The sequence below is a fragment of the Sus scrofa genome, chromosome 13, assembly GCF_000003025.6.
Source record: "Sus scrofa isolate TJ Tabasco breed Duroc chromosome 13, Sscrofa11.1, whole genome shotgun sequence".
Lineage (NCBI taxonomy): Eukaryota > Metazoa > Chordata > Mammalia > Artiodactyla > Suidae > Sus > Sus scrofa.
The window spans coordinates 207,245,023-207,270,098 of record NC_010455.5 but is presented as its reverse complement, the minus strand read 5'-3'; the positions used below and the strand labels follow the sequence as shown (position 1 = coordinate 207,270,098).

At 59.0% G+C, this 25,076-nt stretch overlaps 1 protein-coding gene and 1 long non-coding RNA gene across 8 annotated transcripts in view; one reads left to right on the top strand and one right to left on the bottom strand.

Moving 5' to 3' along the window:
* The window catches only part of TRPM2 (transient receptor potential cation channel subfamily M member 2), a 50,975-nt gene continuing 32,684 nt past the window's right edge, over window positions 6,786-25,076 (bottom strand). For 2 of the 7 annotated variants that reach the window (XM_021071502.1, XM_021071504.1), the window contains exons 21-33: window positions 22,652-22,835; window positions 21,147-21,350; window positions 20,297-20,422; window positions 18,932-19,019; window positions 16,214-16,301; window positions 15,483-15,640; window positions 14,775-14,851; window positions 14,561-14,662; window positions 13,279-13,365; window positions 12,504-12,609; window positions 11,058-11,159; window positions 9,513-9,629; window positions 6,789-8,947 (exon numbers count right to left, since the gene is read on the bottom strand). In XM_021071502.1, the coding sequence (XP_020927161.1) occupies window positions 8,822-8,947; window positions 9,513-9,629; window positions 11,058-11,159; window positions 12,504-12,609; window positions 13,279-13,365; window positions 14,561-14,662; window positions 14,775-14,851; window positions 15,483-15,640; window positions 16,214-16,301; window positions 18,932-19,019; window positions 20,297-20,422; window positions 21,147-21,350; window positions 22,652-22,835 (1,565 nt within the window). In that variant the 3' untranslated portion in view covers window positions 6,789-8,821. Of the gene's footprint in view, window positions 8,948-9,512; window positions 9,630-11,057; window positions 11,160-12,503; window positions 12,610-13,278; window positions 13,366-14,560; window positions 14,663-14,774; window positions 14,852-15,482; window positions 15,641-16,213; window positions 16,302-18,931; window positions 19,020-20,289; window positions 20,423-21,146; window positions 21,351-22,651; window positions 22,836-25,076 lie in introns of all 7 variants that reach the window. The other 5 variants (XM_021071503.1, XM_021071505.1, XM_021071509.1 and 2 more) reach the window with 4 other exon arrangements.
* LOC110256556 lies at window positions 10,371-19,505 on the top strand. The gene is made up of 3 exons (XR_002338190.1): window positions 10,371-10,739; window positions 12,583-12,714; window positions 19,185-19,505. It is a non-coding gene; the product is annotated as an uncharacterized LOC110256556 (long non-coding RNA).

Sequence of the window (25,076 nt, the reverse complement as noted above, 5' to 3'; positions counted from 1 at the left end):
CAAGGCGGAGCCTGAAGCTGAGGGGCGGGGTCTGGGCGGAGTCTTGGGGGCGGGGCCTGGACAGAGCGGGCCAGGGGCGTGGCCTTGGGCGGGGCTGTACCGACTACTTTTAGACGAGGTTGTTTCAAGGGCTGTGGCGGGGGCCGTGGGGGCACAGAGCCCCGCCCCGGCCGTAGTCCAGCCCCGCCCCGCCCAGACGCCGCTACGCCGGGGGCTTGGAGACCCTCAGGTCAGTGCAACGTTTCTGTCGCAGGCCCGGTGCCAGCGGCCGCCAAAGCTGGTCTCCAAGCACCTGAGTCCCTTCCTGCCCCAGGACCCTGGCTCCGCTACCCATTTCCCCACCCAGGGTCTTAGGGTCGGTGCGTGGGCGTCCAGAGGGGCATAGGGAATCCAAGAGTCGAGGCATTTAAGCTAGACCTGAGCCATCCTTAGGGTTTTTTGAAACAGCTTTATTATGGTGCAGTTGATATACACTAAGCCACTTATTCAAATGTGATACGTTTTGACATTAGTGTACGTCCCTGAAACTATCGCGCAAACGCTCCACAGTTCCGCCTCCGCGATCCATGCCCTCCCATCCCATCCCCAGGCAAGCCCTGCTTTGCTGCCACTGATCATTCTGCATTTCCCATAATTTACGTAAATGGACTCGTAGGTATGTACGTTTCGTCTAGCTTCTCCCGCCCGGCATGGTTAATTTGAGCTCACCCATGCGGATGTGCTCATCATGTGCAGTCTGAGTAATGAGCCATTGCACGAATGTTCCACAGTTTGTATATCCATTCACCGGCGTATGGAAATTTGGGCTCTTTCCAGCTGTTGGCTGTTACAAATAGAGCTAGTATGAACACTGTGTACAACCTCTGGACGAAGAGTCTTAGTTCTCTTCGGTCAACATCTAGCAGTGGAACGGCTGGATCACATGGTAGCGTATGTTTAACTTTGAAGAAAGTGCCAGAGTGATTCCTCGGTTTCCCTTCCCGGGCTGTGTGTGTGCCTCACATTCTCACCAGTACCCGGTATGTTCAGTCTTCAACCTTAGACATTGAGAGAGGTGTGTAAGGGGGTATCCCACCGCGGTTTTAATTTGTATTTCACTCATGACTTCAGTGTCTTTCCATCTCTTTATTTGCCACCTGTCTATCTTTTTGAGAAAGGCTTCTGTTCAAATCTTTTACCCACTTTTAATTGAGATGCTTTCTTATCATAGAGTTTTGGGAGTTCTTTGTATATTCTGGATACAAATCCTCTATCAGATGTGATTTGTATATATTTTCTCTGAGTGTGTGGATTGTCTTTTCACTCTCTTAAAAGTTTTCAAGGAGAAATTTTTAATTTTGACAAAGTCAATTTTTCAGTGTTTTTTTTTTTTTTTTTTTTTTTTTTTTTTTTAGATCATGCTTTTGGTGTCACATATAAGAATTTTTGCCAAACTCAAAGTCACAGGGTTTTATAATTTAGGTTTTTCATTTGGGTCTATTATCCATTTGGGGCTAGTTTTGCTATATGGTGTGAGATATGATTCAAAGGGGTGTGTGTGTGTGTGTGCGTGCAAACGGATGTCCAGTTTTCCAGACTGTTTGTTGAAAAAAATAATCCATTCTCTACTCACTACTTTTCCCCCTTTGTTGAAAATCAGTGGTCTGTATGAGTCTATTTCTATATCTCTCTAAATTCAGTTGGTCTAGTTTATCTATTTTTATGCAAATATTTCAAACTACTTCCATCACTTTATGGTAATTCTTGAGGTCAGGTAATAAATAATAAATCTGCCAACTTTGCTCTTTTACAAAGTCCTTTTGGATCCAAGATCCTTTGCATTTTTCCTCATGAATTTTGGAATCAGCTTCACGATTTGTTCCAAAAACCCTAGTGGGATTTTGTTTGGGATTGCAGTGAGTCTGTAGACCAGTTTGAGAAAATTAACATCTTGACAATACTGAATATTAAATCCATGAACATGGTATATCTCATCATTTATTTGGAGCTTCTTTTATTTCTTTCATTTGTGTTTTGTAGTTTTGGGTTTACAGATTTGCAATCTTTTGTCAGATTTATCTCTGATAGTTTTACGCTATTGTAAATGTTATTTTAATTTCAATTTCTCTTTGTTAAATGCTAATACATAGAAATAAAATTGATTTTGCATACTGATCTGAACTTTGCTAAGCTCACTTATTGGTTCTGTTCCCTTTTTTTGTAGCTACCTTAGGATTTTCTAAGATTTCTATATAATCATGTTATCTGGAAATAAAGCGTATTACTTCTTTATTTTCAGTCTGAATTTTTTTAATTAATTTTCATGCCTAATTGCATTGGCTAGAGCCCTAGTTCAATACTGAAAAGGAGGGATTAGAGCAGATGTCCCTGTTCCTCTGATTTTAGGGGGGTAAAATTGACTCTCACCACTGAGGATAATGTTAGGTGTAGGGTTTTGTAGCTGTCCTTATCAGTATAAGGGAGTTTTCTGGAATTACTAGCTTGCTGAAAGTTTCTTTTTTTTTTTTAATCAGGAAGAGATGTTGGATTTTGTCAAACACTTTCTCTACATCTACTGAAAATATTTTTCATTAGTCTACTAATATGGCAGATTGTATTGACTGACTTTCCCATGTGTTAAATCAATCTTGAGTCCTAGCAATAAATCTCACTTGGTCATGAAGTGTCATTATTTGTATATGTTGTTGAATTATTTAAAATATACAGAGTGACTGAATGTTGTAGTTTATCCTTCAAGGAACTGCCCACTTTATCAGCATAAAGTTGTTCATTCTTTCTATTTAGAGTATGAAGTGATGTCACCTCTTCCATACCTGTTTTTGGTCATTTGTGTCTCCTTTCTTTTCTTTTGCTGATCAGTCGAGACAGTTTATCAATTGTATAAGTAATCTCAAAGAGCCAGTTCTTAGTTTCATAGATTTCTCTATATCCCCCCCCCATTGGCTTCTACTCTGATCTCTTGCTTACATTGAGTTTAATTTTCTCTTCTTTTTCTATTTTCTTAAGGTAGAAGCTCAGCTCACTGATTTGAGACCCTTCTTCTTCTCCAGTATAAGCACACGTCAGAGATGTTGCAGGTTTGGTTCCAAACCACTGCAATAAAATGAATGTCACGATAAAGTGAGTCACATGGATTTTGGTTTCCTAGCACATGTAGAAGTTATAGTTACACTATGCTGTGGTCTATGAAGTATGTGAGAGCATCATGTCTTTTTCAAAAGTACGTATCTTAATTTTATTTTATGTATTTATTTTTTTCTTTTTAGGGTTGTACCTGTGGCATATGGAAGTTCCGAGGCTAAGAGTTTAATCAGAGCTACAGCTGCTGGCCTACACCACAGCCACAGCCACAGCCACAGCTACAGCCACTTGGGATCCAAGCCGCATCTGCGCCCTACACCACAGTTCACGGCTGATATCCTGCAGCCCCTGGTACCAGGAGCTGAGAGAGACACAGCATCATCTCTGTGGTACACTTGCCCAAAAGGCACACTCCCTTTTCAAACGTGAGAACATGTCAGACACACCCAAACTGAAAGGCCGTTTTCAAAGTGACGTTTTCCTACTGACTGATCAGTATGCTTCAAAAATGGAAATATGCAGAAAGGTAAGACCAGACTTAGTCACTGTGATAGGCTGGGAAAGACTAAGGAGAAATAACAACGAAGCATGATGTGGGATCCTGGCCTGGACACGGACACAGTGGGGAAAGGGGGGACACGGAGGAGGCTGCAGGTGATGGCGTTGTACCAGGAGCAACGGCCCGGCTCTGGTGACTCACAGTCACAGTCACCCCCTCTGCCCCCTGTCTCTCCCCAGTTGTCCCTCTGCTCTCTTGCCTTTGCCTGCCTTCCGGATTGAGTATTTTTGAACCTGTTTTCTATCCTCTGTTGACTCCTGGCTGGAACTCCTTGCTGTTATTCAGTGGCCACTTTAGGGGGGTTTGGTGTCAGCTGTTGCTTTCCTTTTTTCTTCCCCACACCACCTCTGACCTAAGAAAACCACATGTTTATTTTTCTTACAGTCCATTTTCTTCTGGTTTTTTTGTTTTTTGTTTTTTTTTTTGTTTTGTTTTGTTTTGTTTTTTTTTTTTTTTGGTTTTTGGCTCTGCCCAAGGCCTGCAGAAGTTGCCCAGGCCAGGGATTGAGCCTGAGCCACAGCAGTGACAATGCTGGATCCTTAACCTGCTGAGCCACCAGGAAGCTCCCTGGCTGTCACTTCTCATCACAGCCTCCGTAAGGTCACGTCAGGCTACCTCTGCGTAGGCTGGGAGCACTGTGGGGTGCGCTGGCTCCTGGCTGTCCTGCGTCATGCAGTGGACACCTATAGGTGCAGGGGCCCTGGGGTACTTACAGCCAGTGGTCTTTTAATGGCATTAAAATAAAGGGAGACCTGAAGCTGCTGCTGTGCCAAAGCGGAGCCCCAAACCATGGAATATTTTTAACATTTCAATTAAACAAATTAATATGGTTGCCACCAAAAACAACAATGTGGATGCAGGTGAACCCAGAGACACCACTTGGGGCGGGGGGCAGCCACCCCGAGTGCATACAGTGTTTTCTGTTTATGGGAAATTCAAGAGCATTGTTTGTCAGTGGTGGGCCAGTGATGGGGAGGGGGCACGAGGGGGCTTCTGAGGCTGGACGTTCTACGTCTCGATCCGGTGCTGCCCAGCACCAGAAGTAAAAAGCCCACCAAGCTGCTCACACTTCAGATGTGTGCAGGGGGGTGTGTGCGGGTAACGCCTCAAGGCAAGAACACAGTGGTGTGCTGCCACGTGGGTACCTGGGTGGATGGATGGATGGATGGATGGGTCCATGCAGGGCGCTCCTGCGAAGTTGCCCCCTGGTTCTCGGCGGTCAGCGGCCTGTCTCACAGGCGACCACATCAGAGTCTCTGTAGGAGGCCCAGCCCCAGGGCCCTGCAAGAGCCTGGCTCACCGTCCCCTCGGACCACGAGCCTGCGCTCAGAAGCACCCAACCCCGCTACTGCCATCCTAGCCACATGGTCTCCCCACCGCAGCTGCCCTTGTAATGGCAGCTGGGCGCTGGGCTGATTATCTCGCCCATTTATCCACCAGAGCCCAGGCCTCGCGGCCCCAGGGAGCAAATACGATGCTCCAGCTGCTTAATGGCTTCCCCATCAGGAAGGCTGTTTTGCCAGCAAGGGCTGCGTGTCTCTCCCTGGGGACACACGGGAGCAGGCCTGCAGCAGCCGTGGGGCAGCCGTGAGCGAACACAACCTCCTGGTGAGGCCAAAACGCGCCTCCAGACAGAGAGCGGCCGGGGACAGGCCGTTCCCGGGGTGAGGCCACCGTCCAGGTGTGTGCTGGCCGCCCTGCTGTCCCCCTGCTGTCACAGTGCCCAGCTCGGCCCTCGCTTCCCAGCCTCCTGCCCTCTCCCAGCCCGGGACTGCCGGGCACTGCTGACTGCAGCCAGCTTGGGGGCAGAGGCTGGAGCCGCACAGAAAGAAGGGACCCGGGGGGCACCTGACAGAGTCGACGGTGCCTGCTCGCTGCCCAGACACAAGGCCAGGCCGGCTTTGCCAAAGAGCCTCTTGGATGGACTGCCTTTGGCAAAATCGTCCTTGGCAGCCTGGGCCAGACGGAGCCTCCGCCTCCGCCTCCGCTCCCGAATTCCTGGATCTCTCGTCTGATCTTGAAAAGCCAGACGCAACACCAAAAAGAAGCCCTGGCGGAGCTTCCCGTCGCTATCACTAGCTTCCCAAGCTGGGCAGGAGCAGCCCACCTTCCTGAGGCCCCTCAGAGCCAACTGCCACCTGCTCCCGCTCCCGCTCCGGCTGCGGGAGCCCCGTTCCCAGGGACACGGTGGGGGGTGCATTTCATCCCGCAGTTGCCCTGGGATTTCCAGGGCGCTCTCCTCCGTGTCCCCCCACACACACGCTGCCCCCCAGATCCCTCCCTCTCCTCTGATCTGGGTGCTACTGATTCTGCTGTCCTTTCTCGAGAACCGGGTTTTGAATATATTCACCATATACCAGTTCTTAATTTTTCCCTCTTTCATTACATTCTGACTTACTCCCTGCCTGAGCCCCTGGGTTGATGTTGTGGTTATGTTTTGAGCCTCTTGCGTCATCACCTTAAAAACTTACTTTCCATCTTTTTTTCCCCCAAAGGCCTTAACTGTTCCTCTTGACACTGTCCAGCCAACTGTCTCGGGCTGGGACCTTGTGGCCTGGGACCCTCTCCACCCTGCTCTGCTGGGTCCCCAGGAGGGTGCAGGTGGGGCGTGGGAGCAGGGGCGGCCCCTTGCCTTTCCCTCGGGCCCCGCTGGCCCCGGATCCCGCGCAGGGGGCGGGCATAGCGCAGACCCGGGTCTCAGGACTGCGACCGCTCTCCCATAGAGGAACTGGCCCTGCCTGTGGGTTCTCCTGCCCGGGAGCCAGAGCCTTCAGAGGGAGGAAGAAGCCCCCGGGGGAGGGTGGAGGTGGGGGCACAGCGCTCTGCCCCAGACACCACCTCGGCTCCCTCTGAGCTGGTCACTCACGTCCCGCCAGGGCACCTGGAACCCACTCCTGGCTTCTGGCGGATGTCTCACTGTGGGCCCAGGGTGGCCTCTAGGACAGAGCCACCTCGTGAACCTGCTGAGATCCCCGTGGTATGCGGCACGCTCAGCTCTGCACAGGTTCCGTGTCTGAGAGCCTCCCGGCTCCTCTGGGCCGTGCTGCTGCTGTTGGCTGGCGGGTACAGAAGCACACACACCCGAGCATGTGTGTTCATACAGACGCATAGTGCACGTAATTCATTACACAAATATCAGGACACATCGTGGGTACACCAGCACTTAATTTACATGTAAACAATTGACTGTAAATTACACACAAGACATTTGCATAATTCACATTTCTGTGTAAACACACACACACGTAGGCCACACAGAATGACCTCAATCCTGTTGACTGCATTATTCAAATTCCGCCCTGTTTTTCTTTTGTTTCTTGATTCCTTGTTTCTAAGGGAAAAATCTCACCCACAGTGAATTTGCTCATTTCCCCTTGAACTTCTATCCACTTTGCACCATAGGTGTGGAAAGATCGGCGCAGGTGGACGGCCGTTCGCGAAAGCGCTCGCTTCTGAACAGAGCAGTTCCTTTCCCCCGTCAAACACCCCCTTTGTCCTGAAAAGCAGTCCGTCCTGCTGGAGCTGCTCCCACACCTTGCCCTCTGGGAGTGTCTGTCGGCAGGACTTCCTCGTGGTGTCAGCGATTATGTGTCTCGCTGGGGTGACAGAGGCAAAACATAAAGAAGACAAACTTGGTTTTCGTGGTCCTGGCGCGAGGCGCACAGCAGCCTGTGTCCCGGTGACCGCGCGTCTGGACGATTCCCGCCGCCGATTTCCCACCATCCACCTGCTCTTGCCGTCCCTTGACTGGGCTGCTCCTCTGTTGGGCTCCTGCGGTGGTTTGTCACTCCTCCTGCCTCCAGCCTCCCAGAGCGGCGGCTGCTCAGCAGCTCTGTCCTCCTCATGAGCAGGAGGAGACCTGCACTGGGCCAGGGTCAGCTGCGTCAGCTCCCGGGGGACCGGCTGGGGTCTCGATGAGAAGCTGTTGCTAAGTTTGCTTTTTCCATTACGCCTCAGCAACAGCGAGCTCAGCCGTACATTTCAGTGGGTCCTCTGCTTCCGCAGAGCTCGGTCCTGTGCGTGTGTCTGTGTGCTTGTGTCTGTACACATCTGTGTGTGTGTCTGAGTGCATGTGTGTCTGTGCGTGCCTCTGTGTGTGTGTGTGTGTGTGTCTGTGTCGGGGTGTGTGTGTGTGTGTGCTTGGGTGTGTGTGTGTGTGTCTGGGGGGGGGTGTATGTGCCTGGGGGTGTGTGTGTGGGGGTGGTTGATGGGAGGGAAACGGTGTCTTTGGGCCTGAGGGGCCTGCCGGGTGTCCAGGGAAGCTGTCCTCAGTCCTGGGAAGCTCGGCCGCGGGTAGGAGAGGCTTTGGAGGCCCAGACACAGCCCCCGAGCACTGCACGTGTCTACAGCTTTCACTGAAGGAAGGAAGCACAGAAGAGGCAGCCAGGCTGGTCTGGGAAGCAATTTAATGTCGGGTTTTTACAACATTCCAGGTCCTGACGGCTCCTGACGGTTTATGCTGATGGGTCTGTGAGCTGCTGATGCTAAACTGGGTGCCCCCTTCACCAGACCCACCCCCCACTGCTCCCTGGGCTCAACGGGGGAGAGGCGGGGGGTGCCGTGTTCAGGGAGCCCCCGCCGCCTGTGCCTCTGCGTCCCCCCAGCCTGGGCCCGGGGCCAAACACAGGCAGACCCTTCTGCATCTCGGGAGATGGCCCACTGAGGGGCTCAGCCCTGACAGCCAAGGGACCCGGGCCCCACGGAGGCCGCCACAGGCCAGGCAAGGGTCCACGCTGGGTCACGCTCGAGGGCTTCTCGGGGGCATGGGCCAGAGGAGGAGGAGGCCGCAAGGGAACCCTGACTCTCTCAGAGGTGCAGCTGGGCTGCCACACCCCTTATGGTTGCTCCTACGACGTGGCCAGGAGAGAGTGGACGCCCACCATCAGGCTGGGAGAGGCAGCAATGTCTGGGGTCCCAGCAGCCACCTCAACCCGAAGGCGCTGCCACCTGGCCAGAGCCAGCCTTGCCCTGCTCGGCTCTCCTCCCTGGGCACCCTGTGCCTTCTGCTTCACAAGCTGGCCATGAGGGGCGGCAGGCGGTACCCGGGCAGCGCCCCTTGCCCACTGGACGTTCAGGGCTGCGTGTGCCTAGGTGGCTGGTATCAGCCTCTGTCCCACGTCTCCCAGTGGCTGTGGACGGACCAGCCCGCCGGCCCCTGCAGAGCTCCAGGGTGGCCACGGGTCAGTAGTAAGCCCCGAACAAGGCGGCCGCCTTCCGGAGGATGGCCTTGTGGTTGGCGTACAGCGGGATGCGCCGGTCCACCAGCTGCCAGCGGATGGACAGCCCTGGGTCGCGGGAGCACAGGTGCTGCAAAGACAGAGCTGGATCCTGACTCCGGCCCAGGCTGGCCCCACCTCCACCTAGACACCCCAGAACAGCAGGCTGCAGGAGGGCAGCGGGCGCTGCGGTGGGCTCCCCGCCTGGCTGCAGGCCTGGCCTGGGGCCGTCCCACTGCCCTTCTGTGGAACCCTAAGGTCACCTATCAGGCGCGACTCAGAAAATGCCTGCAAAGCCCTCAAGACCCTTGAAGGAGGAGAGAGAGGAGGGTCAGCCTTATTCACAGGCCCCCTGTCCTGTGCGCTGCTCCCTGGTCCCAGTTCTGGGTTAGGGGTGTGTGGGACTAAGGACAGGGGACAGGGTTCCCACGAAGACGCATGAACCTGCCTCCCCCCCCCCACGTGTGAGCCTGGGGGCCCCTGGGGCCCCATCCAGCCCTCCCCCGCCCCCGCCATGTGCTCTGCCCTCTGACCTCTCCGGGCACCCTCCAGGCAGGACACTGGTCCCCAGAGCCCCCCTCTGGTCCCGGCCAGCTCTGCAGGCCCCAGGGCCCCAAGGCCCCCACCCGTCCCCGCCTGAGACCCAGGCCACGTACAGAGTTCAGCCTCTTCAGCTCCAGGTCGCTCTGGTCTGCGAAGTGGATGCTCACGGCCACGGTCTCGATCCAGGCGTTGTCTGTGTTCCGCGGGTCATCCACGTACCCTTTGTACACCTGGAGGCAGCGCAGGTGTGAGCCGCCCCCCGGGGACCCCTGCGCCCCCCGGCTTTCTCCAGAGGGAGGGGCCCCAGATGCTCTGAGCACAGCTGTCCAAGCGCCGCCCGGCTCGCGCCCCGCCCCGCCGCCTCCAGCGTGGCCTTCGGCCTGACGGACCTCACTCATCTCCCTGCGGGTCCCCAGCCTGGCAGCCAGACCCGCCTCCACTGTCCTCAGGAGGATGAGAAAGGGCCGGGGGACGCGGAACCACCGGGCTAAGGGAAACAACCCAGACCGAAGGCTGCACACGACGCCACCCCTAAGAAACGCCCAGGACAGGCAACTCCACGGAGACGGGAAGCAGCTTCCCGGTGCAGGGGCGACGGAGGGGGGGGGCGACGGAGGGACGGGGCCGACGGAGGGGCGGGGGCGACGGAGGGACAGGGGCGACGGAGGGGGGGGGCGACGGAGGGGCGGGGGCGACGGAGGGGCGGGGGCGACGGAGGCGGGGGCGACGGAGGCGGGGGCGACGGAGGGGCGGGGGGACGGAGGGGCGGGGGCGACGGAGGGGCGGGGGCGACGGAGGCGGGGGGCGACGGAGGCGGGGGCGACGGAGGCGGGGGGCGACGGAGGGGCGGGGGCGACGGAGGGGCGGGGGGGACGGAGGGGCGGGGGCGACGGAGGGGCGGGGGCGACGGAGGCGGGGGGCGACGGAGGGGCGGGGGCGACGGAGGGGCGGGGGCGACGGAGGGGCGGGGGCGACGGAGGGGCGGGGGCGACGGAGGGGCGGGGCCTCCTCTTGGAGGTGGAAGGATTTTCCAGCCAGACGGAGGTGCTGATCGCATGCACGCGCTAAACGCCATTCAGCGCTCCCTTCAAAACGGTTAATCTGCTGTTTGGATTTCACCACAGCAAATAAATAAGTTCGGTATTTTTACAAAGTAAAGAGAGACGGGGGTGCTCCCAGAGGGACCGCGGGGACAAACCACAGGACGGCTGGCATTGTGGTTCCAAACCAGAAACAGCCTATCTCATCCTGAGATGCGGCAGAGACACAAGCAGCGAGGACTGGACGCCGCCGCAGTGCATCGCGGCCCAGACGCCACGTGGTCGTGAAAAAGAGCAAAGGTGAGTGTGCGCAGGGGCCTGAAAACAGGGTCTTTGCAAATTAACCGAAAACGCGCATTCAGTCCTGACGGCCAGCCGCGCTCGGGCAAGCGAGTGGGGACAGGACACCTGCTCTGGCCCGAGGGCGGCCGAGGCCGCAGCCACACCCTTGATCCGGAGGGAAAACTGAGCGGAGACAGACGCGGGGGCCCAGAGCGCGGCCGCGGCCCCAGCTCTTCCCCCAGGAGCTCCCCAGTGCCCCGCGGCCGACCTGCGGCGGCAGGAGCAGCACCTGCGGGGCCCAGGACGCCCAGGGGAGCAGGCAGAAGGCTAGCCTACCTCAGCGCCCTGCCTCAGCAAGTTCTCGAAGGAAGCCCAGAACTCATGGCGGAGGACCTGCTTCAGCTTCCGGGGCAGCGTCTCCCCTGGTTCCCGAGAGCCCTGGGCGGAGGCAGGCGGAGGCCGGTCAGCAAGGCCGTCTGGGGACCTGCCTCCTCTGGCCACCTGCCCGGCGTGGGCAGCAGGCCAGCCCCCCGGAGCCACAGGCAGACGTGTGCGTCTGGCAGTGACTGCCTCGGGCCAGAGTGACATTGTCCAGAGCCCGTTGTCCACGTCAGCCCATGGGGCAAGGGTGTCAGGCCAAAGCCAAGGCCTGGGAGGAGCACAGGCCGGGCACCAAGCGGGAGCCAGCACCCGACCTGCACACCCCAGGCACAAGCTGGAAGGCCATGTCTTGTCCGTGTGCTCCCCGTCCTGGTGTCCAGCCTCTGCCTGGACACGGGCCTGTACCTGCAGTCCCCTCCCCATCCAGTGAGGGGACCCTCTCGTCCACGTCACGTCCATCCACAGGGGCCCTGGAGATGCCCTTGCCCCTTGCTGGCTGCAGTGGGAGGACCCTCAGATGCCCCTTGGCACCTCCCTCAGGCTACAGACACCGCTCAGAGGATGCCCATTGGCAGGAGAGACCAAAGTGCGGACGAGGGAGGCTGAACGGTGCCCAAGAAGCCGCGGGGCGGGGGACCTGGCCTGGGCTCAGAACCACACTCCCTCGGCTGGAGGGCACGGGGGTCATGGCTGCAGGAGCGGGAGCCACCTGGAGCCCTGGGACCCTCGCTGGGGTCTGAAGACCCTCGGTGGCACAACTGCCCCTGCACCCATTACCCTGCTGCCCAGCAGGGCCGCGGGGTGGGTTCTGGGACACCCGGGCTTGTTGCTGAGCTGGGGAAACAGCGGACTCCCCGGAAACAGGCTCAGACAAGAGGCCCCAGACAGAGCCGCATCCAGACGCTGCACCAGCCGGGGCTCCTGCCAGGACCAGCTCTCCTGAGCCCAGAGCGATGGCAGGGGTGGATCATGGGTCAGAACCTGAGTGGTCAGGCCCACCAGGGCAGGACAGGCCTGGGGCCTTCTGGAGCCCTGTTCTGTCACCACAAGGCCTCTGGGGTGCAGTCCCTGAGCTGAGGCGCCAGTGTCTCCCATCCCACCCCAGACAACTCCGTCTTGCCCTCGGGCTGCAGCTCCAGCTGGGGGAGTCGCGTCTGCCCCCACCCCCTGAGCTCTGGAGCAGCTCCAGCCATGAGCCCGTGCCCAGAACACGGTGGGCACTTGGAGCTTACACCAGGAGCACCTGGACGGTTCTCACAGCTGCAAAATGAGGAACTAGGATGGAGAAGCCCGCCTCAAATGGCAAGGACCCGCCTTTGTCATTCAGGACCCGGGACAGAGCCCAGGCAGGGCAGGGCAGGGACCTCGGCGGGCCCGGGGATGGTGCAGGCCCTGGCTCACCCCCGGAAGGGCCCAGTGCTCGGACAGGGAGCACTTCACCACCAGCACCTCCAGCATCTTCTTTATGCTCTTCCTGCAGATGGCTCCGTCCTGGTTCCTCTTCCAGCTGCAAAAGGGATGCTCTGATGCCAGCCGCTCCCCTGCCCCAGGGGAGTCCATGGGCGGACTCCTCCTCCGAGCACCTGCTCCAGGGGACAGTGACAGCAGCCTGGTAACCTCCCCCCCCTCCCCAGCCACGGCTCGGCCTTCTTGGAACTTTTTTTTTTTTGTCTTTTCAGGGCGACACCCATGGCGTAGGAAGTTCCCAGGCTAGGGGCTGAATCGGAGCTGTGCTGGCCTATGCCACAACCACAGCAACAGCTGGATCCTCAACCCACAGAGTGAGGCCAGGGATCAAACCCGCATCCTCATGCATCCTAGTCAGGTTTGTTACCGCTGAACCACAACGGGAACTCCTGAGAATATTTTTCTATCAAAAGCTTTAAAGAAGCACAGGCCCTGGACCCAACCATTCCACCCCTGCAGCTCTTTGGAAAAGCCAGGTGGACTTATATGGATTTTCATTTTGTCTGCGTCGTGGGCCCTGGCCCTCCCGTCGTGGCAGGGAGACCCACGGCAAAGTAGGGCCAGCCTGGAGGGAGGGGCCTGGACATTCCTGCCCTGTGAGGCCCCTGCCATGAGGCTGGCACCACGTGCCAAGTGCCAGCTGTCCTCAGGGCTCTGGGAGCCTGGGGGTGGGGCACTGGTGACCCTGCATCCCCATCGGGCTACTCACCGGGTGATCACAGGCTGCAGAGTGTGGTTGGGGCCGAAGCAGACCAGGTCTCCACGACCCCGCAGCCCCGTGCGGCCCATGGGGTTCCTGGACAGAGAGGGCTCCGCTCAGCCCACGCCCGCAGCTGGGAGAACAGGCCGGGGCAGGAAGGATGGCCGGGGGAGGGGGCGGCAGATGGGGCCCCTCCCGGGGCAGCGTGCCGGTTCTGTCCAGGCCTGGATTCTCAGAACCCAGGAGGCTCTCCTGGACAGGAGCAGAGATGAGGCTGCCGCACGGGGCCCTGGACGGACCCGACACCTCTGGCTCCAGACTAGTCTGGCCGACTCTGCGTCACCCACTGGGGTTGCCCCTCAGAGACTCCAGGGGAGAGACGGGGGCTCAGGTTACCTTGGGGTGGGTAAGAAAGGGAGCAAAACGCAGCCCACCGCAGACGCAGGAGGCATCACAGGGGCCACCCCATCCCCAGAAATCACCTGTCTGGCCATCGTACCACATCCAGAGGCCTCAGCACTCCTGCGAGCTGGCGCCCAACGGTCCCCTGTGACACTGTCCTGCTCTCTTGCTGAAGGCCAGGCCCCCCGCCCCCTCCCCTGTGTAGGGCCGGAGACGCCCCGGGTCCCCTCTGTTCTCATGCCCCCCTGCTCCCACCCCCTCCTCCCCCAGCCTCGGCCTGGGCAGAGCCACGACTCCTGTTCCAGAACTTTCCCGAGGGGCCCTCAGCTCCCGCCTGCTCCCTGCATCCAGGCTGCCTGTGGCCCCTCCCTGGAGCTGCAGCCCCAACAACCCTCTGGGGGGGCTCTGACCTCCAAACCCAGGAGGGCACGGGGCAGGGGGTGTTCGCTAAGGGCCTGCAGCCACCTACCACCTATTACCTGTGAGGTGGGGTCACCTAGCACCTTTGGCTGGGCGTCCTCACCTGCGCAGTGGGGCACAGGGCCGGTCCCTGCAGAGGACAGACTAGAAACCCTCGTCCCACAGGGACCCCGGGGCCTCCCTGCTTCCCTCTCACACTCGCGGCGGCGGCCGGGGGTCCACGTCCTTCCCATCGCCACACCGCGGCAACGGAGCCCTGAAGGCCCCGCCGGTGATGAGGGCACGGCGCCCGGCCCCCGGGGCCAGCCCACGGCCCCCTCCCCACACGTGCCCTGGAGACGACCCAGCGTGGGCCACCCGGGGGCGCGAAGGAAATGCTTTGTGGGGTGTCTCTTGTCCTCCCTGGCTTGTGTGTTCTCACCCAAACTGGGAAGAAGCCCCGAGGAGGGCCGGGTGGGGCGGCACTCACAGCGGGAAGCCGTCCCGCAGGGCGTAGGCCCCGTGGAAGCTGCGCCGGTCCAGGTGTCCTTCCACCGCGTTGAAGCTGATCCTGGACAGAGGCTCCCAGGTGCTGGCAACAGACGCTGCCGTGACCCTCGGGCTCAACCCCGAGGGCCCCTCCCCACAGCCGCTGCCCTGGGGGAGGACGGGGCGCCCGGTCCAGGCAGGAGAGGGACACTCACTCTCCCACAGGGTCCACCAGGTCCTTGTCCTTCCTGTCGGCCGAGTAGAAGGGCGGGTCGTAGATGAGGAACTCCGTCTGCACAACACGGGGTCGCCCCCCGGATGTCACTGCCCACGGCCGGCCAGCACCGGGATGGCTGAGCACAGGGCCCAGGCCCCCGGGACAGTCCCAATAGGCGCGGGTGCCCGAGCTCGGCCGACCTGAGGACTCGCACTGGGGGCAGCCGCGGGGCTGGCGAGGGGGGGCGGTGGCGGGGAGCCCCCCAGCGAGGCCCTAGATGGGGGGTAGGGCCACGCTGCGCCACGGGCAGAGACAGCGCAGGGGGGAAGGAGGAGGCAGCAGCCTGGATGTTCCAGGAAACCAGAGGAGGCCTGGGCCCCTGCCCCATCCATCTGTCCCTCTGTCACCTGTCACCTGCACTCAGCTGGTGCTGAGGGGGCGGGGACCTTCCCTGGGGACGGGGGACGGGGGGATGGAGGACAAGTGTGGGGTCAGCTCTGTGTGTCCTGGGCTCACACCCCAGCCCCACCCCCTCCGGCTGCGTGGACCATGTGCGTGTTTCTGGTCGGCCCATGTGTCCCTGTGTGGCCGCAGGGCGCTCAGCCACCCCGAGCCGGGCTGGGTTGGAGTGTTTGGGGGGCACCGCTGGGTCCCCCAGGACACCAGGCCCCTGTGGCCAGGTGGGCGTGGTCAGGACAGCACTCACTTCCCAGGGCACCTTCTCGTTGGGCACCGGGAAACGCAGGACCGGGGAGTTGGGGTACAGCAGGTGCCGGGCATTCACGTGGTAGGCGTCGCCCGGGTCCTCCACTCTCTGCCCGTCGTCCAGCTCCGGGTCCTGCCCCTCTGAGGCCTGCTGGGGTGCTGGGGACAGCCACGTGGAGCCGTGGGCAAAGCTGCTCTCTGTGGCCCTTTCCCCAAACTTCTGGGCTGCCCCCACCCCCCCAGCCCAGACTGAGCCCCAGCCCCAAAGAGGGCCCCTCCCTGCGCCCCCCACACTGCGGCCCCCAGAGGAGGCCTGGGCTTGGGCACCGCTTCCTTGTGCAGCCACGAGCAGAGCCCTCGGTCAAGAGCTGGACGCCGGGGCCCCACAGGAGCCTGTCCAGTTAAGGGGCAGCCTGCTCCTTCAGGGCAAGCAACACCCAGGAAGGGCCACCATGCCCATTTCTTGGCTGGTTGCAAATTTTGGAACAAAGGCTTTGCTTTCTGTTGCCCAGTTGCTAGGACAGTGCTCAGGTACCTCCTGGAGCTGCCCCCACTTTGTAGCTTGATGACAGGAGGACGGGGACTGGGCCAGGCCACCTCTGGATTCCCCCAGTCTGGTCACCGGGAGACTTGGCTGCACTGGGCACGTGCACCCTTGGGGCAGGCCGTGCTGCCCTCCTCCCCACCGACCCCCCCCCCGGTGCCAAAGAACACAGGTGGGCAGAGACTCACCCAGGGTGGGGACGCCCTCCTCGGAGCCAAAGCCACTGTCCCTCAGGGCTCTCACAACCCAGTGCAGCGCTCTGGCCATCTGGGCCACCTGGAAGGCACATTCCAGACAAGGTTTGGCCAAACCTGCCCCTACATGGAATGCCCAGCCCTGCCTGCCCCTGTAGCAGGGCCAGGCCAGAACAGCTGGTCCTGCTGTGGTGACACTGGTGTCCAGGCCGCTCTGCTTCCCTCAGAGTCATGGCCGCCGACCACCAGCAGCGCCTGCCCATGAGACACAATGGCCACTGGTCCCAGACACCCTAGAGGCCTTCAAACCAACGTGAAGCCCATGAGACCTGAGCCACAGGCAGAGGGCACATGACTGAGGAAAGAAACTTCAGGAGGCCACGCATGCTCAATTACAGGGGACAGCGGGAAATGGGGAGATCAATAGTGGCCAGAAGAATGTAGCTCAGCAGTGCTGCACCATTTCAGGGGTATCAGCAACCAGGGACCCACAGGGGAAGGCACCAGGGCAGCCCCCATGTGCAGGGACCCTGGGCAAGGCTGGCTGTCGGTGGACATCCCAGCAGTGCAGGGGCCCAGCCAGGCTGGGAATGGGCAGTTCTCAGGGACAGCACAGGGGCTCAAGTACTGCCACTGGGGGCTGCTGGAGACAGCGGGCACAGTAGGCACAGATCTTGGAGCCAGAGCACCAGAGTAGGGAGGACCCAGGTCGGGTCCACAGGGTGATGGGGGGGATGCAGGATCAGAGCTCCCCGCCCCACCCAGCAGGAGGGGCAGGGAGGGGTGGGGACCCGACCTCTGCCCAATCCACCCTCCTTGTCTGGAGTCCTGAAGCCTCCCAGACCACCAGCCTCTGCGTGCTTACTGAGCCACACTGTGGCAATGAACTTCTATGTCTGCGCCTCCCCCATACTGGGAATGCTCGAGGATGAGACAATGCCTGTCCCCCCGACATTCTCAAGGTCAGCCCTGGACAGGCATGGAGGGGACACATAGGAAACATGGCATGGATGGATGGGTGGATGAGTGATGGATGGATGGGTGGATGGGTGGATGGGTGATGGGTGGATGGATGGATGGGTGATGGGTGGATGGATGGATGGGTGGATGGGTAATGGATGGATGAGTGGATGAGTGATGGATGGATGGGTGGATAGCTGATGGTTGGATGGATGGATGGGTGAATGGGTGAATGGATGAATGGATGGATGGATGGATGAATGGATGGGTGAATGGGTGAATGGATGGATGGATGGATGGATGGATGGGTGAATGGGTGAATGGGTGAATGGGTGAATGGATGGATGAATGGATGGGTAGATGGATGGATGGGTGGATGGGTGATGGATGGATGGGTGGATGGGTGATGGGTGGATGGATGGATGGATGGATGGGTGGGTGGATGGGTGATGGATGGATGGATGGGTGGATGGGTAGATGGATGGATGGGTGGATGGGCGGATGGATGGGTGGATGGATGGATGGATGGATGGGTGGATGGGTGATGGGTGGATGGATGGATGGATGGGTGGGTGGATGGGTGATGGGTGGATGGATGGATGGGTGGATAGGTGATGGTTGGATGGATGGGTGAATGGGTGAATGGATGGACGGATGGATGAATGGATGGGTAGATGGATGGGTGGGTGGGTGGATGGATGGATGGGTGGATGGATGGATGGATGGGTGGATGGGTGATGGGTGGATGGATGGATGGATGGGTAGATGGATGGGCGGATGGATGGGTGGATGGATGGGTGGATGGGTGGATGGATGGGTGGGTGGATGGATGGATGGATGGGTGGATGGGTAGATGGACAGATGGACAGATAAATGACTAGGTGAATGGATATATGGCTAAATGGATGATTGGAGGCATGGGTGGATGGACAGATAAATGACTAGACGAATGGACAGATGGCTAAGTGGATGACTGAGGCATGAACGGATGGATGAATGGATGGATAATGGATGTCTGGACAAATGGATAGAGGAATGGACAGATGATTGGATGGATGAAGACATGGATATTCAGATGAACTAATGCTCACTACGGTCTCTCAGCACTGATCAGGCACCCGAGCCCAGCTGGACTCCAAGGCATGACTCTTGGATGGGAGGCCACTCAGGGCTGCCCAGCTGAGTGGGGGGACAGTCACTGGACCCTGAGGGGGAGGGGCAGGCAGAGGCTGTTCTCCTGTTGCCTACTGGCCTCTCATCTGGGGCTGGTCTGAGACAGCCACGCACCGCTGCCCATCAGTCCAGGTGTCCTCATGGACGGTCCTACACATCGTGGGGGCCCCATGGCCTCCCTCCTCCCAGCGCAGCCAGCAGCCTGAGAAAACAGCCGAAGGCCATTGGTAATTGCCACAGCCCGCTCCCAGTTTGGGTTCCAAGACGGGAGACAGCGGCCATCTCAGAGGACAGCGCCGAGGAGGCCAGAGGAGGGGACAAGAGTTTGTTCCCTCAGACGGACCCGAGCTGTGGCTGCCTCCCAGCGCAGTGCGAACTGAAGCATAGGATGGGATTTGGTGGAATTTTCTGGAGGAGAAAGAAGGCGCCTCTCCAGTTGGGAACAATTATCCCCAGGTGCCACCTCCTTCTCCGGCTCCCTCCCCCAGTGTGCTTATTCTCAAAGCCACCACACTGCAGAGCGACCTTCCAGCCCATCAGATCTGTGCCCCAAAACAGGGCTCCCAGCCCAGAACCCACCTGCTCCTCCAGGGAGGCCAGTCTCTGCTCCATGGAGCCCGACTGCTTCAGACGCGCCATTTCCAGCAGGTCCACCATGGTGTCCACCCTGCAAGAGCACACAGCTGAGCTGGGGGGGCCTGGGCCTGGGGGAGGCCGGCACCCCTTTGCAGGCGGTGCCCAGCAGATCCAGCAGCCCAGGCTCTGAGGCCTTAATTTCCAGCCTCTTCCTCCGCATTTGAAAGTATAACATACATTCCATGCCTTTCTGTAGGGGACAGACACTGCCTAGGACCCCAAAGGCAAGATGTCTTCACTACCGGACGGTCCAGGCTCACCCCCCCGACCCCCAGACCCCTGACCCCCGACAGCTGCGGGCCCCATGGGGCGAGGTCGGGGTGCAGAGGCGCACGCCCAGCTCCTCTCCTCGATTTGCCAACAGGCTGTTGGCACAGCCTCCGAAACCTGACTCACAGATGGCAGAGCTGCCTCTGGGCACCACTGGGGACCCGTGGGAGAAGGAGGGGGCAGTCCCGGTGTTGGGAGAGTGTTTGGTTTTTGTCTTATTTTGCTTCAACACACGAATGTCACCCAACTCAGCCTCTACGTTTATAGGTAAAACCAGGGCCCTGGGTTCACTTTCGCCCCCACCAGGTGTTGCTTGTGCCACGAAACTACGTGTCTGCTCCCTGCCCTGGGCCCAGCCGCTCGCCAGGGTACTGGGTGCTGGACCCTCGTGACTCAGTCCCTGGGAAGGGACCGGCTCCATCGCACAGACAAGCTGAGAGACACTGAGAAAGGCACACGTCCCCAGGGAGGGCGCCCCTGAGCGGAACCCATGCCCTCGTCAGCTCCCCCACGGCCCCAGGGCACCCTCCTCCACCGCTCGCAGGAACCCTGCACAGGGGGCGGGAGCTGCCAGAGCAGGGTGGCACCGTGCCCCTCCTCCTGCCCCCGTGAGACACATGCTGACATCAGAGCCAGCCTTCCCCACATCTGCGCCCCGAGGAGCCAGGCCTGCTGTGCCCGCCAGGACTGAGGGGTCGGGTGGAGCAAAGGGACCCCTGACCTCACACTCTGGAAAGAAGCTGAGAGCAAGAAGCAGGTGCCGAGTGTGCCTGAGCCCTGGGCCTGCAGCAAAGCCCTGTACCAACAAGCTCACTGCGTCCTCCCAGGGCTGGGGGCCTCCTGCGAGGCTGCCTCCCCTCCTCCAGCCTCCCCCTCCCCGACCCCGGCCACCAGGGGAGCTGTCCCTGGGTCCGAGGGAGGGCCGCGGACCCAAGCCCAGTGCAGGGGCCGTGCACAGAGGGTCCCCGCCCAGGACTCTGTCCTCCTCGGGTCCTAGACCCACAGCCCCACGGGGACCGCCTGATGGGTACTTCTCACTGGTGTCCTGGATCTTCTGCTCCGGCCTCTGCTTCTGCTGGAACTGCTGGTCCTGAAGGTAGTTCTCCTTCAGGTAGATCTCCCAGGACAAGAGCGCCGCCTCCTCGTTCTTCTCCAGCTTGCTCTCTGGGGGCGGGGGGGGGGAGGGGGTCCTGACCCACCTGGGCGCAGGGAGCAGCCGAGACCACAGGTGGCCTGAGGGCTCTGCACCCTGCGACCTGCTGAGCTTCCAGGACTCACGGAGGAGCTGCCACCGCCCCCACCAGCGGAAATACAGGACCCCGTGGGCTCCATCCCACAAGTCCTGTTTTTAGGGAACAAGCTTCAGCCTCCACGACCTTCCCAGCGTTCCCAAGGGCAGGCTCGGGCAGTTGCCCAGCAGGGAAGGGAGGGGGTGCAGCGACCAGGGAGGAGCCTCGGGGGGGGGGCCCGGCTCCTCTTCCAGGAAGATACAGACCAGTATGTCGGAGCGCTTCTGCAGCACTAAACCCCCAAAAATGAAGACCAGAGAGGGGGACCCCCAGAACCCGTCCCGGGGCCCCTAAACACCAGCTTAGAAGACGAAAGCGAGCTTGCCTTTACCCTGGTCCTTCTCTCTGCCGCCCTATTTTCCACGCCCAAACTCTAACACCTCCTCCTAACCTCGCCCCACGGAGGGCGCAGTCTTTAGGGCCTTGGCCTGCCGGGGCCTCCTTAGTCTGGCAAAGCAATAAGGCTCTTTCTTTTCTGCTTCGCCCCACACTCTGCTTCTGTGTTTCTACGCCGCCCCGGTGGACAGAGGGCGAGTGTGGGCCTCACCACCCGCTCTGTCCCTGGGGACGCAGCTCCGGGGACGAGGGAGGCCGCTTACTGAACGGCTTGTGTCTCTCGGAGGGGTTCTTCAGGACGACCCTCTGGAGGCAGAGGTGCAGGTGGTTGAGGAGGATGAAGGGGGGCGGGGCGGGCGGCCTGCCCTCGTACTCCTCTATCAGGCCGTGGCGCTGGAACTTCCAGATCTGGTCCGTGCGCTCCTGGACCTGCTGGAACGTGTAGCTGGCGGGGGACAGGGAGCGCCCTGGTTACAGGGGAACAGGAGTCACGCAAGCGCGGTTACAAGAAGCGCCCATTTCCCTGCCTGCATGTCTGCCGTGATCCCTAAAAAGCACACACACCACGCCGGGCGGCAATTCTAGACGCAGGAAAGGGCAGCGGAGGGGCCACCTCAGAGCTCTGCCCTCCCTGGGGCTGCAGGCAGCAGAGGGAAGAAGACCTAGATTTCAGGCGTGGAGACTCCTTAGAGGATGAAACAGAGCCCCGCCTTGGGGAGCGGGAGATGGGCTCGCGCTGGGCTCTGAAGGGGACTGTCACTTGCACTTGACACACAGAAGGGAGGGGGTCTTCAGGAGCCCGACTCGTTTATTCTCCGCACCGTGGGGCTCCTGCGGATGGATTTTAATGGAGCCGAGCCCGTGGCGTGGCGGAGAGAGGCTGTCGGAGGGAGGGAGGAGGCCGCGTGGGCCGAGGCGCAGCCCCTGCCCCTCTCTCCCCATCCGGCCCACAGGGTCTCGCACGGTTGAGAACACAGGTTAGATCAGAGAGTAGCAGATGAAGGGGACGAGGAACGGTGCCCGACCAGGAAGGAAGGGCTTTTCCTTGGGGTCCCAGGTCCCAGGGGCCCTCTGGCAGAGGCTGGGAGGGGCTCTGAGGGCTGGCGATGCCCTGAGCCACGGGCGCGGCCGTCGCCCTCCTTAGCGCCATCGTTGGGGCTGGCCCTGTGCTCCCGTGTCCACACGGCAGGCACACACAGGCTCGTCTGGCATGGTCGGACTTTCGGTGAGAGCTGCCCTGCGCACTGCACAGCTAGAGAGGAGCGCAGACCGGCCACGGCTCGGCCGGCTGGTTCCTTTATCAGCTCCCGGGCCGCACAGAAAGCCCTCGCCCTTGGGGCCTGCTTTCATCTCCAACCTGTGCCACTGCACTTCCTCCAAGGAGCAGAGGCTGAGCGAGGCTGGACCTCCTGGGTGCCAAGCGCGAACCCCCGCTGCCCCTCACACACGGCCGACCCCCCTCCAGGGAGGCTGTCCCGCGAGGCACCAGGGACTCACAGGAGGACCTGGGACCACCAGCCTGGAGCCCACCTCCCAGGGAGCCACTGACCCCAGGGCGGAAGGAGTGAGACCTCCGTGTGCCCCAGCCTGCGGCCTCCGTGAGCTGGACCTGCAGCAGCCGTGCCCTGGATGGCCACAGGGACCGGGCAGCGTGGCCGAGAGCCGCCGGCCTGAGCTGAGCCAGCGTCCTGGGCCCGGGCACGCGCTGTCCCCACCGCCCCGGGAGGCAGGGGCCGTGCGCGGGCGGAGCGCCGAGCGCTGCACTCACTTGAACATGGCAATGAGCAGGTTGAGCAGCAGGATGTTGGTGAAGAGCAGGTAGAGGCAGAGCAGGAGCACCGTCAGCCACTCGGGGAAGGCGGGCTCCTGCCGCGCCGAGTCGCTCTCGGGGCACTTGGGCTTGTAGGGGTCCGTGCCGTTGGGGCTGCACTGGTCCAGGTTGAAGTTCACACCTGCGTCGGGAGGGAGGGGACAGGTGGACGGGAAAGCCACGCGGCATCTCCAGGGTCCCTGGCGATGACCCCACGGGCCCGGACGCCTGCCCCTCTGGGTGACCTCAGCGATCTGCTCAGGCCCAAGGGAAACCCACAGAGGGGGATCCGTCCACACCCACGTGTGCTCGCGGGCAGGAGGTGCGGCTGCCAAGGGAGGCCCGGAGCCGGACCTGACCCCAGGCTGGCACGTGCCCCCGCCGGGGATCCAGCCACCCCGACCAGAGCACTTCCTGGGCCCCAGGAGGGGGCAGCGCCAGGAAGGGCTGCGGCTGTGATCGCCGTCATTGCAGGTCACAGGTCCCAACCCTGGGGAGCAAAAGGCAGCGGGAAAGAATCCAAAGAGAAAATTAACAACTGTCGCCAAGAGAAGGGAGACACGAGAAAGGAAAAGCACTGAAGAGGCAACGTTCCTGGGTGTGGACACAGGGTACACACCAAACACAGACCCACATGTGCAGGCAAGCAAAGGATAAATAAGAAAACAAAAGACACATTCGGTTTGTGCATTTAAAAAATCTCTGGGGAGTTCCCATCGTGGCACAGTGGTTAACGAATCTGACTAGGAACCATGAGGTTGCGGGTTCGGTCCCTGCCCTTGCTCAGCGGGTTAACGATCCGGCGTTGCCGTGAGCTGTGGTGTAGGTTGCAGACGCAGCTCGGATCCCGCGTTGCTGTGGCTCTGGTGTAGGCCGGTGGCTACGGCTCCGATTAGACCCCTAGCCTGGGAACCTCCATATGCCGAGGGAGCGGCCCAAAGAAATAGCAAAAAGACAAAAAAATAAAATAAAATAAAATAAAATAAGAAATCTCTGAGAAAACAGGCTACGTTGACAGTGACTACCTCTGCACGATGGGATTATGAACACCCTTCTTTACACCCGCCTTGAGTTTCTTAAATTTCTCAACAACAAGCACACACTATCTTGTAATCAAATACATTTTCTGGGGTGTTCCTGTCATGGCTCAGTGGGAATGAACTCAACGAATATCCACGAGGATGCGGGTTCGATCCCTGGTCTCGCTCAGTGGGTTTAGGATCCGGCCTTGCTGTGAGCAGTGATATAGGTCACAGATGCGGTTCAGGTCTGGCATGGCTGTGGCTGTGGTGTAGGCCGGCAGCTGCAGCTCCAATTCAACCCCTAGCCTGGGAACCTCCATATGCCATGGGTGCGGCCCTAAAAACCAAACAAACAAACAAAATACATATATATATATATATATATTCTGAAAGTGCTATTAATTTTCTAATTTAGAAACTCACTGTTATAGCTATAAATACCTATATTACAAAGACAAGGGAGTTCCTGTCATGGCGTGGTGGTTGACGAATCCGACTGGGAGCCATGAGGTTGCGGGTTCGGTCCCTGCCCTTGCTCAGTGGGTTAAGGATCCGGCGTTGCCGTGAGCTGTGGTGTAGGTTGCAGACGCGGCTCGGATCCCGCGTTGCTGTGGCTCTGGCGTAGGCCGGTGGCTACAGCTCCGATTCAACCCCTAGCCTGGGAACCTCCATATGCCGCGGGAGAGGCCCAAGAAATAGCAACAACAACAACAAAAAAAAGACAAAAGACAAAGACAAAAGAGCAAAAATCAATAACACAACTTTCCATTTCAGTGAACTGAAAAGAAAAAGATAAACTACCCTCAAAGCAAGGAGAAGGGAGGAAATAAACGAAATAGAGGCTCCAAAAACAAAGAAAATCAACAAAACCAAAATCTGGTTCTTGGAAAAGATTAACAAAATTAAAACCTTTTAGCTAGACTGTTCCGAGGGAAAAAAAAAAAGAAGACTCAAATTATTAAAATCATAAATTAAAGGGAGGACGTTACTACCAACCTTACAAAAAGAGAAAGAACTATAAGGAAATACGACAAAAAAATCATATGCTAAAAAATTGGATAACTTCTTATAAAAATGGACAAATTCCAGAAAGACGCAAACTACCAAGAGCACCTGGAAAAAAAAGTGTAAAATATAAACAGACTTACAACAAGTAAAGAATTAGTGGTTTTAAAACTTCACACAAAGGAAAGTCCAGGCCCAGATGGTTTCACTGATTAATTCCACCAAATATGTAAAGAAGAATTAAGACCAATCCCTCACAAACTTTTCCAAAATATCAGAGAGGAAGGGATTCTTCCTCAGTGGTTCTATGAGGCCCGTATTCCCTGATGCCAAAGCCAGACAAAAAAACATGACTA